This window comes from Microtus oregoni, unplaced genomic scaffold (genome assembly GCF_018167655.1).
Source record: "Microtus oregoni isolate MIOR12 unplaced genomic scaffold, Mior012 000007F_ref0000211, whole genome shotgun sequence".
NCBI classification, from domain to species: Eukaryota; Metazoa; Chordata; class Mammalia; order Rodentia; family Cricetidae; genus Microtus; species Microtus oregoni.
In genome coordinates, this window is record NW_024543066.1 from 12,250,174 (window position 1) to 12,262,591 (window position 12,418).

Consider the following 12,418-nt stretch of genomic DNA (forward strand, 5'->3'; position numbering starts at 1 on the left):
GATGCCTCCCTTTGTCCCATATAGAGCTCTGCTGCCCAACTTAAAAATCTTCCTTCGCTTCTGCCTGCAGAGGGAAATGTGGACGGGAAGTTCAGTGTAGGCTACCGGGATGCTGTGGTGAGAACCGTCGTCGGCCTGGACCGTGAGACCACTGCTTCTTACACACTCGTGCTGGAGGCCATCGGTAAGAGCTAGCTGCCCTGCATATTGTCTGTACCATTATCCTAGGCAGAGCTCGCATTGGGGAACCAGGCCTAGAGCCCAAACTCTGCCTTCAGGCCAGTGAAGAAAGGCCCACCACACTCATAGTATTACTGGGCACTGTGGGGTGGGTGGTTGTCATCCTGTGCTCCCAAGTGCTAAGAAGGGTAAGGCCACACGCAGGCCACTAAGTAGACTCATTGCTGCTATGCCGGAACAACGCAGAAGGGTAGACAGGTGACATATGAGCATCGTGCATCCATGCTTGATGACACGTACCTGTGATCCTAGCACAGAGGAGGTGTGGACAGAAGGATCAACAGTTCAGAACCGCCGGGCGGTGGTGGCGCACGCCTTTAATCCCAGCACTCAGGAGGCAGAGGCAGGCGGATCTCTGTGAGTTCGAGGCCAGCCTGGTCTACAAGAGCTAGTTCCAGGACAGGAACCAAAAAGCTATGGAGAAACCCTGTCTAGAAAATAAAAATAAAAAAAAAGAGTTCAGAACCATTCCCAATATCACAGCAAGCTTGAGACCAGCCTAGTCTACATGAGACTTTTCTTAAACAACCAAACATTAAAATAAATGGGCAGTGACTGGTCGGAACTAGGGGGCAACACTGGAGCTTGGTCTCCCTGCCTTGGTTGTTCTGCCCCTGTGTATTAATTGTGTCATTCAATGAACAATCATGGCCATTCGTGACAGCCACCCCAGTTCAACATCCTCCCAGATTCAAATATAGCAGTAGAGAAGCCTTCTCACAGCTTCAGCCTTTAGGCTAGCTGTGACTAGTTCCATCAGGTCTGTGCTGGTTGCTGGGCACCTCCTTGTGGCTAGGGAAGTGAGGTGTGCCCAGTTATGCCTATAAGTTGTTCATCTCTAGTGCTACAGACAGGGTGATGGGGCGGGGAGGGTATCCCACTGGGATGGTATCCCACCAGAGATCTCAACATCAAGGGGGGCAGTCACGTGTAGTCTTCCCTGGAAAGGGCAGGGTGTGCTGCTAGGCAGACAAGAGAGTTACAATGTGTGTGTGTGTGTGTGTGTGTGTGTGTGTGTGTGTGTGTATGTGTATGCATGCATGTCTGTGCATATGTGTGTGTGCATATGCATGTATGTGTCTGTGTATGTCTCTGTGTGCACATGCATGTGTGCATGTCTGTGTGTGTGTTTGTGCATGTGAATGTATGTGTGGGGGCTTGCATACATATGTGTCCCCCAGTACACGCTAGCCACCTGCCCAAGGTCTAGCAGACTCTGGAAGGAAAGGATATAATCAGGGAAGAAAGATGTGGAGATCTGAATCTTGAGTTAAAAGCTTTGCCTTTGCTCTCTAATAAGTAGGAAGTCCCTGAGGGCTCCAGAGGGGAGACAGATATGGGGAGACTTGTATTCCCTCCTCCCAGTGGCTCTCGGTCCTCCCAAGAGCCCCCTCTATAGTGTTTGTGGAGAGCACCAGGTGAGCAGGAGTGAGCTATGTCCCACCCAGCTCAGCCAGGCCCTGCTCTGCTCTCTACCCATCCGGGGTGCAGCCTGGGAGCATAGTGCCTTTTGGAGGGCTGTCACCACACTGGAGCCAGCCTTGGCTTGAGCTGGCAGAAGCATGGGGCTCTGGTCCCATCATCCATGAAGGTTTTATAGCTCAACATCTTCAGCTGAGGCAGGGCCTTTGGGATGAGAGGGAGGAACCTACAAGAGTAAAAGGGACCACGCTGTGGTCAATGACCCATACCCCAGCATGTACTCAACTAGAAAGAAAAACCAAGTCACCATCGGTCCCCAACCAACCATACTCCCCTGCTCCCCCCTGGGCTGAGTGTCCTGGTGGGGACATTTAGCTCTGGGGCAGGAGTGTCATCTTCTGGGGAGGACGTTCAGAAGCTTTCCCAGGTGGGGCCATGATACCTGTGTCACCGCTCTCCACCCTGGCTGGCTCCTGCAGAATCCCAACATACCTTAGGCTTGAGAGCTAAGCTCATCCTGTAGGCCTGCTGGCCTGGCCAGCCCGATGTTTAATAAGGAACAATAATGCTTAGTGGGGGGCATTTTTTTAAAACTTTTATTCCAAAGTTCAGATGTTCAGTCTCTTTTGATAAATCAGAAGCCCGGTGTCCCTGGGCCCACATTTTGCCCATCATCTGTGACTGGAGCAGCAAACACTGGCCCTTGAGGTGGCTGACCCAGTGTCTTAGCCTGTTCCCTTGCCCTCACTGCACCCTGACTTGAACAGCAGGCAGCATCATGTCTCCTCATCTGTGCGGGTCCCAGGCTTACTGGGACAAATCAACGCAACTGTGGTGACTTAAAAGAACACAGATGTGGTGTCTCTGGTTCCAGAAGTTCAAAATCAAGGTGTCGGCAGAGCCGCAATTCCTTCGCAGAATCCCTCCTTGCTCGTCTCCATGTCCGCAGGGTTCCTTGGCTTGTGGCTCCATCTTCACCTGACTTTCTCTTTGCTGGTGGTTATGTTTTGAGAGAGGTGGCACTCAAATGTCTGGTCTCTCACAATTCCCCGGCCTTGGCTTCCCATTAGGGATGACAGGGACCCACTGTGTCTTCCAAGGACACTTAATTGCTGGGTAAATGGATAATGGGACTGGCCTCCCCTCAAGATCCCTGGCACCATTACATCTCCAAAAGTCCCTTTTATGACATGACCAGTGTTTATAGGTTCCTGGAAATCTGACCGTTCATCCCATCTTCTTCAGAGCCTTGCTTAGCTCTGCTGTGAATTGGGAGAGAGAATCCTGCCGACTTCCCCGGGCTGTTGTGGAAACTGAATGAGCCAATGAAGTTTATCTGTGACACGGCATTAGGTCATCCCTGGGTATTGTTAAGTGTTGCTGGTCGTCTGGAAGGGCGTTGAGCCCTTGAGGCTGGTGTAGATCGGTGTAACTCTGGTTGATGGCCTGGAGTATCAGACTTCTAATGCCTGTTCTCTTCACCTCCCGCAGACAATGGCCCTGTAGGCAAGCGACGCACTGGTACGGCCACCGTGTTCGTCACCGTTCTGGATGTGAATGACAACCGGCCCATCTTTCTGCAAAGCAGCTATGAAGCCAGCATCCCAGAAGATATCCCAGAGGGTCATAGCATTGTGCAGGTAGGTGGCAGACTGGGGCCAGACTAGGCTATGCTCAGCCCTGAGGGCACGGGCTCAGGAGCATCGTGTCGTAAGCGGTAGGGACAGCAGCAGTCCAGGGTGGCCTGAAAGTAGCTTGCACTTCAAGAAAAGAAAGGTATGGTCCCTCCTCCTTTCTGTGTGAGCTGAGGACAGGGCCCTGGCTCGCCTTAGCTTCCCCCAGAGCCTTTCAGAGCATATGGGAGGGGAAAGTAACTCTTTCCTGGAAAGGACTCAAGGAGGAGAGCCAGGGCTCAACAAGGCCAGACAGAGAGGCTTTCACAGCATCTTGGCCAGGCTCCCCTCTTGGAAGAAAGCAGGCAAAAGAAGACAGCGCTCCTTGGCCCAGAGTAGGAGTCACAGCTAAGAGGCCCAGAGGGAGTTGACCCGGAAAATGATGTGTGTGTGCACGTGCATGCGTGCATGTGTGCGTGTGTGTGTGATGCGCGTGCGCGCACACACATACACATACACGTATACACATAGGGGGCTGTTACTTAGTTGCTGGGGGAAGAACAGGGACTGAATGACCCACTTCATCAACCTCAGTGTTTTCCACGCAATCCAAGAGTAAGCCAAACTCAACAAAGCCAAACTCAACAAAGCCAAACTCAACAAAGCTGGGCCTGCTGCTATGGCCCATTCCCTAGCTCAGGAAGGAGGGAAGAGAGGGGCTGGGAGAGTGCCTCCCTCCATGTGGGGGAACTGGAGATGATCAAGAAAGGAACGCAAAGCTGACTTCAACAGAGTCCAGAAAGGCCAGAGACATGTAACAATCTAGCGGCTGGCTCCCAGAGAGAGGGAGAAAATGGGTCCTCACCCATTCCCTGGCCTCAGCTAAGATAAAAACCAGAGCCCCCACCCAGGAAGCAATGGAACACCACCCTAACTTAGTACCTGCTGTCTCCATCTCATAGGCACCCCAGAATCTGTAACCCACCCAACATAGAGCATAGCAGGCCATGGGGGAGTCTAGCCTAAGATGCTTCAGGTGGGGTGAAGAGGCAAGGGGGGGGGTGCTCAAAGTCCTTTGGGGAGAAGCTAGATTGCTTCCTGGTCCTGAAATCCTGGATTCTATGTATGTAAAACTTGGGTTTACATCCTGGAGTCCCTGAGTGACATGGGGCTACCCTGGTCTATCCACTTCTCAGATGTTCAGGGTCTCAGGACACTTTCTCTCCCAGGCTGTAGAAGTGCCCTGCAAAGTACCCCCACCTTGTCATAAGGATGCAGGAGAAAGGCACAGTGACCTCACCTCCATAGTAAGCTTGGAGAGCCACCTTCCTTTAGGGATATCACAGGGGACATTAGGCCATTGGTGTGGGGCAGGCTCACACCAGATACCTACCGCTTTAGGGATGCGGTGGGTGCTGGGACATGATGTCGCTCCCTACAGTTCCCAGGCTTGTAGGAAAGGAGACAGACAAGACTGTGCATGCTGCTGGCCTCCCTAAGACAGATGAGAGACTGGAGGAGCTCCAGAAGGAAGGGCAGTTCTATTGCAAAACAAAGAAGGCTTCACAATGTGGGTGCCAGCAAAGCTTCAACCATAGACAGGGAAGATAGATCGTTCAGTTGCCTTAGGTGTCTGGTCAGGGTGAGGCTAGAAAGATAAATTGCAACTACTGCCTAGATCCTGCAGCACACCATAGGATGGATACATCCAGTGGGCAAGGGAAACCAGTGGGGGCTTTGGATCTGGAGAACGGCAAAACCAGCACTTAGTCCTTGGGAATATTGAGTGACTTCACTCTGGGTCATAGCAGAGCAGGGAGCAGCCCTGTGATGGGGTCCTGGGTCATTTGACTCTGGGACAGGACCTAAGCATCGCAAGTTCCCTCTTCGTAATCTTCAAGTCTGAGATGCAGCAGAGGCCTTGGCTATAGAAGATGGGGCCAAAGGCTGGGATTCCCAGCAGCCTACACCACACTGCAGTAGGCCTACTTACACAGGTCACTTGATGAAGTTCTTGCCACAACGCACAGAGCACAGCTAGTGCGAGCCAGCCTTGATCCTACCACTGTTCTGGGAGGTCTGGCCCATGCTATTTGAGAGGAGGCCATCTCTTTCCCAGTGGTACCACTGCCATGCATCCTCAGAGTCCAGGCAGCATCCCTTCCAGTATTGATTGGCAGTGGCATAGCTTCCTGCCATGGTGACAGAGCCTCCACCTAGCCTTGAACAACAGCCTTTTGTTTGTTTCTTTGTCTGACTTATTTTAATTTCATTTGAATCAGGATTTTATGTTGTAGCCAGGGGGTCTTGAACAATCCTTCTGCCTCGGCCTGTTGCTTGCTGGGAGCACAAGTGTGAACTACCGCCCTTGGCGTATAGGAAACTTCTTCTGTAGGCTGACGTCTTCAAGTCCTCCTAATCTGTCCTGACAGGAGGCCACAAAGGGAGTTCCCAGACTTATGATTTGACACTTGCCAGTCCCCTAGCTGGCAACTAACCAGATCCACAAGAAGGGACGAGAAGGTCAAGAAACGGGTTGCTTTCCCTGGGGTATTAGGTTAGCACAAGTACAAGCTAGTGCAGACCCAGAACAGGCAAATATCCCACTTGGTTGAGGTGTCTGGGCCTTTTAGCAACTGCTCTCAGCTGGGTCTTCAGAAGCTAGGCAAGCTTTCTGGTGGAGCAGGGGATGCTATCCCTGGGATCAGTAGATAGTAGATACCTTGCTTCCAAAAGGGGATGCTGCAATATCCCCAATTGTACCTCAGGGCCACAGAGTAAAAGTGTAAAGACCTGTGGGTATTTTGAGCCAAGGGTCTGTTAACAAGCAGAAATGGTTAACATCAGAGTCTCCTGGAAAGGACATGGGCTGGACACATAAGGAAACACTGGAGTGATATAGGGGTCTAGGGTATCATTGTCCGACAGCCTACAATGCCAGGCTCCATCAGAGGCAGCCATTAGAGGTCTTGGGTTAGCCTGTATGAAGATGGCCACTGTATCACATCTCAGTGGCTTCAGTGAAGTCACAATCACCTCGCTGGTCATCAAGGCCCGGCAGAGGACCCTGCTGGGCAGCAGGCCTGCCTCTCCGGAAGCTGTGCAGAGATCGGCGTAGCGAGCCCAGGCGCTTCCAGAGCCGGAGCCTGGGCTCGCTGGGACTCCCTGGGTGATGTGGCATGTATTCCCGGGCCCCTTGACGGCCAGGGTCCAGCGCAGTGGGCTTGCACAGCATCATGAATAGCAGGCAAGAGGCCAAAAGCAGAAAAATGCAGGCCAGGGCAATAAGAACTGGTACAGGGTCGGCAGCCTGGGTGTAAGTCCCAGAAGTGGCCGGAGTCGTAAGGAAGGTTGGAGGGCTGGAGAGGCTGGAGCCCCCTGTGTTCATGGTGCCTGCAAGGGCAGGACAGAGAATCAGGGCAAAGGAACTGCATCCCAGGCAGGGGCAGGAGAGACTCACCTGGAGCATACCAATGAGGGCTGAGCAGTTGGTCATATTCTCATGATCTTCTTGTCACAGTTAGTACAGGAAGGCCCAGAGAGGCACAGTTAGTACAACTGATTAGGGATAGGGCTGGGTCTTGAACCAGGGGCTTATATCTGCTCTACCGCTGCTGCACAGCCATGAAGAGCATAGCGTATTGAAAGCTTTCTGGCATTTTATAATCGGTTCTCGGAAATTGCCATACAGACTTAAGCCTAAAAACCAAAAATCTAATCCCAACTCTATCAGGAAGCCACTTTACAAATCAAGAACAAGTCAGAGTGTAAGATGCCGTGGTAAGTGCTGGTGGGGACCCTCGCAATGGCCTAAGGACAAGGCTGTAGACCAGGGGCCCACACATGTGTTTTGGTGGTTGCTTGGTGTGTTTTTAATTTATCTGCGACTATTTTTTAAAATGAGATTTCCACATCAGGAGTAATAGTGCATGCCTGTAACCCCAGCACTCTGGGGAGGGGGAAAGAATAGGAGTTCAAGGCCAGTTTTGGTTACTTAGGAGATTATACATCTTGAGCTATATGAGACATAGATAGATAGATGCATGGATGGATGGAAGATAGATAGATAGATAGATAGATAGATAGATAGATAGATAGATATCTGAGTGCCATATCACTAGTGGCTTCTCTGATGTCCCCTTTACAGAAGTCACCGGCCCCAGCTGGCCACACTCCCTCATGCCTACCACATACCTATTCCACCTGCCTGGATCCATGAGTACTTCTGTTGCTACTTCCTGAGGCAGCCTAACCTGCTCCCAGGGAAACCAAGACTCAGCATGAGAGGCCAAACCCAAGGCCACATAGGCAAGCAAAGAGGAGAAAGACCAGATGTTCTGACTCCTGGTCCCGTGCCTGTCCCCTACTAGACTCCCAACCCTCTCTGAGTCACTCAGACACACTTGGGAAATATAAACGCAAAGAGCTGACAGAGTGTAGCCAGAAACCTGCCCTGTGACATCATTCACCTTCTAGACATTTCCATTATCCCTTCAGGGGATCCATCCTCTGTGGGGAATGCCACAGACTGTCCTCATAGACAAAGGACCAGGCTAAACTGGATGCCTAGTAGCTGGTAATAATAATTCCAGAGCCTTGGCACGGGTAATGCATGGCCAAAGAAGCTAGATAGCCAATTCCAAAAAGGGCCCTAGCTGACCCCCACAGCCTAGGCTGGCCCTTGGTAACATAGAAATTTTTGCCAGGCTATTCAGGCTTCTCAACTGAGGCAAGAAAAGTTTTTTTAGTTTTTTGGGGTTTTTTTGTTTTGTTTTTGTTTTTTTGTTTTTAAGGCAAACATCCCTGCTATTTAAATATTGGCAGCTAATTTGAAGTTGTCTGAAGCACAGAAGAAAAAGAAAGACAGGTATTACAAAATGCCAGATAAACTTGATTCCAAAAGTTTTTAAATACTGGATGTGCTCCCCAGGCCAATCAAAGCACACACACAGCCTCCGTCCAGCTGACAGGCCAGCGGCTACGCCTTATGCATTGCACAACCCGGTAGAGAAAATTCCAAAGATCCAAACAGAACTCTGATCTTAGAGCCTCACCTGAGGCGGATGGAAGGCAGCTTCCTCTTTCCCACATTACTTGGCCTCTCCCTCAGACTCTGGCACCAAAACCAGGACCACAGGGGAGGCTCGGTTATGCCAAAATCCTGCCTTCAGCCAGGGAATCACAGAGCATGGCCACCCTAGCCGCTTAGCCCCTAAGCCCTTGTCCCACTCGGATACTCACCAGCAACTCCGGGACCTAACTCCTGGCTCCTGGGCACAGCTGACTGAGGGCACCCGGTACTCTCCACCCACCTACCTTCCATCTCTTACCCCAACCCCTCCCATCCCTTGAAGCTTCCCCAAGCTGGAAATTCTGATGCTTGTCTAACTACTCAGGCCCTCCACCCTTCAGGCCTTGGGCCTGGAAAGCCCTCTGAGTGGACAGCATCTATGGATCAGCCCTTCCTGGAGTCAGCTGGAGTAGGGATGGGGCATACCCACTGCCATCCCCCATGGAAAGAAACTAGCAGTCCCTTGGCTCTCAGCACTTGGCTCCAGTAAGGAAAGGGCAGTCCCAGCTGAGAAAGGCCTCCATCCTACTAGCACAGAACCCAGAGAAGCCGTGAGGGCCTCTTCTGCCTCAGCATCTGAGCCACGCTCGTGGTAGTCCATGACTCTGATGTGCTTGAGGCAACCCTGGCTGCTGGTTTCCCTGCTGCCAGCCAGCAAGAACAGCTGATTCTAGAGGACTTGAAGCCCAAGCATGGGGCCCCCTTCCTGCTGGAGCCCTCCACTGAATGCACCTCTCCAGATAAGCTCTGCCTAGAACTGTCTTACTTCCCTTAGAATCCCACAGAGAAAGCGTGACCTTGGCTTACTCATTCCCCTCTACTGGGCCTCATTTCCTTTCTCAGAGCAATAGAAGGACTTCCCAAATCTGAGCACCCCTTCATGTCCTCCCAATTTCCCAGTAAAGGTCTTCCCTACTTCTTTCCTTGGTTTTCTCTATAGTCCCTCGTCACTGGCCGCAGGCCTACCCTTGGAGGTCTGTATTCTCAGTGCAAGGTCGCTCAGCTGTCCCAGGAGGTCCAAGGTGTACCAGCCCGCTGTATTATCCACAGGCAACAGGGCAGGCTTTCTCTCTGTTTCTCCAGCTGAGCCTGGTTTTGTTGGAAGAGTCCTGGAGTGCCTAGGGGAGGGGACAACTGGGAGGTAGGGATGGCAACTGAGTGGGAAGAAGGAGAAGGGAGCCCTCCTGTGTGGCTCGCTCCAGCCTGTCTCCTTGGAGCCCTCTCACGTGTGCAAACGCTAATGACAGCAGGGGGTGGGTTTAACCCCTCGTGGGCCCGGGTCTCCCACCATCCCCCTTGGAAATTTGAATGCTATGGTCGACTATTCAATGCCTGCCAGCCCCCAGGTTACCAGGGAGAGGGTCTGTTAGCAGAGAGACAGCAGGAGTGATGGGCCGGGAGCCTTGCCCCCCAAGACCTCCCCTGCAGGGTCTCTAGGCTCTGTCTTTCCTGGATTCTCAGAGGAGTGTCACTTTTAAGATGTCTGGCTGCAGAAGTGAGGGCAAGGAGCATTTTTCAAATTTCAAAATGCTGGACCGAGGGATGGCCAAGGGCAGGCCATTTACAGTTTGAGTGGAGTGCCAGTCTCTCGCCAACCCTCCCCCTCCTTTCTTCCAAGAATCCCAAACCTCCCTGGCAACCAGCTGCCTGCTTAGGGGGCCTGAGTTTTGTGCAGCTTGTCTAATAGAAGCTTGTATACACGGTAGCAATCACAGCTACATCTAAGGCCTGTAGCCCTTCACTACAAAACAAAGCCTTGTCTCCCTCCCCTGAAGTGGACAAGAGCCTTCCAGTGTACTATGAAACACCGAGAGAGCCTTGGTGACCCAACACGGCCCCTCCCAACAGGTGACAAGTGACTCTGGGGGCCCAGGAGCTTGCGGCAAACCCAGCTTCTGGCTTCCTTGCTGCCAGCCAGCCGAGAACAGCTGGTGTTGGAGGAATTACTCCTGAAGCCCAAGCTCCAGTTAGCCAGTGAGTTAGTGCTGGGTGGGAACCCAGTGTCTCCCTAATGAAAGGACAAGAGCCCTTGCCACGCGAAAACCTCCCCCCCTCCCCCGTCTCTCTGCTGACTTGATCTTTGCAAGGAGAACCCCTCCTCAGTCCTCCTTTCTCAAAGTGTGTGCAATGAGTGAGGATAGGAAAGTTTGCAGTACAGCTTTTGAGTGCCAAAACAGACTCAAAAACAGTTGCGTCATCAAAAAGCTCACCCCAGCATGGACGATGACTACCAAAGATGTAGCTTCCTGCCGAATTTTTCAGCAGCTCCACCCAAGTGTCTTTTCGGTAATTACTGTCCACTGTTTAAAAAAAAAAAATGTTTTCCTGCTCAAGGCTAACAGCAGCAGCAGTAATCTGTGAAATATAATAATGCCTGGAAGGCGATTTGACAAGAGCATCACATCCGTGGAACAAAACAACAGCTGTGGCCTTGCTATGAAGGCCTATGATCTTCCCAGCCACAAAGTTTTGCCCTGATTTATAGAACCAAATGTTCTGTCTTGTGGCCTGGGCCTTAAATCCAATAGAAAAGCACCTCTAACAGCCATGCCACTATTATTCCAGAGGACACATTTTGGCCTGGCCTGTAGCCCATAGAGAGTGCATAACGATAAGATTGTGATCTTTCTCTTAACAGCCTCCACGGTGCCTTCCAGCTCTACAGAAGTCAGGCAAAGGGGAGGGAGCTCCCAGCTCTAGCTAAGGGAGCTCCTAGCTTGCCTTCTTCCACTGAGGTATTGAGTATCTCCAACAATTAGAATTTCCCACCTATCAAGGGTATCCAACCAACAGCAGCCACAAGAGCCTCCTGTGTGGAAGATCTCGGGGACCTCCCTGCGTTCATGCACTGGGATAATTCATCAGTAACCTTATGGCTTCTGGGCATGCCCATTTCCACCCTTGTATAGCTTTACCCAGACTCTTTCGCTGCTGTTTTTACTGTTATTCCAGATGCTTTTCCAAATCTGTCAGACACTCAGGATTGGCATTCTGCAATGAGACTTTTTCACAGAGGCTGGGCATGATCTCTGGAGACCCATGGCTGTCCACTATAAACATGCACCAGGGGCTGTGTGGTGCAGCAGCAAGGGGGACACCAAAAAAAAAAAGTTAGCAAGGTCCAATGCATCATGGGAAGATCTTGTCACTATTGTCAATTGTTTCTTCAAAAAAAAAAAAAAAGGCAACGTTAGGCACCACATCATGGATGGGGGCTGTACCCTATCTGTCCCTCCAGAAGGCACATTCTCCATAAACCACCCTAGGGCCTCATCTTGGGACACTGACATGGGGTTGCCATGTATTTCCCTTCCCATGATGGCCTTAATAAGGATAGCTTGGGCCTCTTGGCTGAACTGGCAGTGAGGGTGAATGAGGTCCATGTTGTCCTCTGCCATGCCTACTAGATGACCGACTCTCTGGTTCAGTATCAGTACCACGGCCACTGTCCATTGGCAACACCTGGCTACTAAAAGGGCCCCCAATCTCCATGAGGTTTTTGATATAGAATCTCCTTCTACAGTCCAGGCTAGCCTAGTACTTGCTACGTAGACCAGGCTAGCTTTAAAATTATGATAGTCCTCTGGGTCTTGCATGCTATACTGGATTGCAGGCATATGTCACCACTGCAGCCCAGTACCGTTTCTTGAAGGGGGAAATGTGCACAGTTTATTCTGAGAGGATAGCCGCCCATTCATTGGACAGTCTTCTTCACCTGTTTCACTCTGCCATTTGCTCCTTCCTCTCCCATGAAGCCTCTAGAAGCTCTCAGGCGCAGCATCTGCCCTTCCGTCGATCCCTTCCCTGGTGCATTTGGCTCAACACAAATCTTTGCACACTTGCTCTTTGGGTGACCTGGAGATAGCCTTCTGGCCCTCTGTCATCCCTTCATCTTTGCTTTAATACCTTACAGAGCCAGTTTACATGTTGGTCTAAATCATTTAGATCCCCCCAGAGCTTTTCCTACATTATAAAGGTCACACTCCACCAGGAAGCTCAGCAAAGACACTAAAGCCCCAAACCTGTCCCTAGGAAAATCAACTTCTTTTGTAACTCTCTGGTAAACACAGAG

General features: G+C 51.3%; 2 protein-coding genes and 1 long non-coding RNA gene across 6 annotated transcripts in view; 1 reads left to right on the forward strand and 2 right to left on the reverse strand.

Moving 5' to 3' along the window:
• Positions 1–9,340, reverse strand: part of LOC121450489 — a 33,633-nt gene extending 24,293 nt beyond the window's left edge. Inside the window, exon 1 of the long non-coding RNA XR_005974616.1 lies at positions 9,313–9,340. This is a non-coding gene — a long non-coding RNA (uncharacterized LOC121450489). The remainder of the gene's footprint in view (positions 1–9,312) is intronic.
• Positions 1–12,418, forward strand: part of Cdh23 (cadherin related 23) — a 326,387-nt gene that overhangs the window by 226,397 nt on the left and 87,572 nt on the right. For all 4 annotated transcript variants that reach the window (XM_041655414.1, XM_041655412.1, XM_041655411.1 and 1 more), the window contains 2 exons: positions 71–184; positions 3,154–3,302. In XM_041655414.1, the coding sequence (XP_041511348.1) occupies positions 71–184; positions 3,154–3,302 (263 nt within the window). The remainder of the gene's footprint in view (positions 1–70; positions 185–3,153; positions 3,303–12,418) is intronic.
• CUNH10orf105 (chromosome unknown C10orf105 homolog) lies at positions 6,277–6,663 on the reverse strand. The gene has a single exon (XM_041655418.1). The coding sequence runs from the start codon at positions 6,661–6,663 to the stop codon at positions 6,277–6,279; it is 387 nt and encodes a 128-aa protein (XP_041511352.1).

Bases quoted from the DNA above. Each gene is read 5' to 3' on its own strand.
- CUNH10orf105 (XM_041655418.1), bottom strand. From the start codon at position 6,663: ATGAACACAGGGGGCTCCAGCCTCTCCAGCCCTCCAACCTTCCTTACG.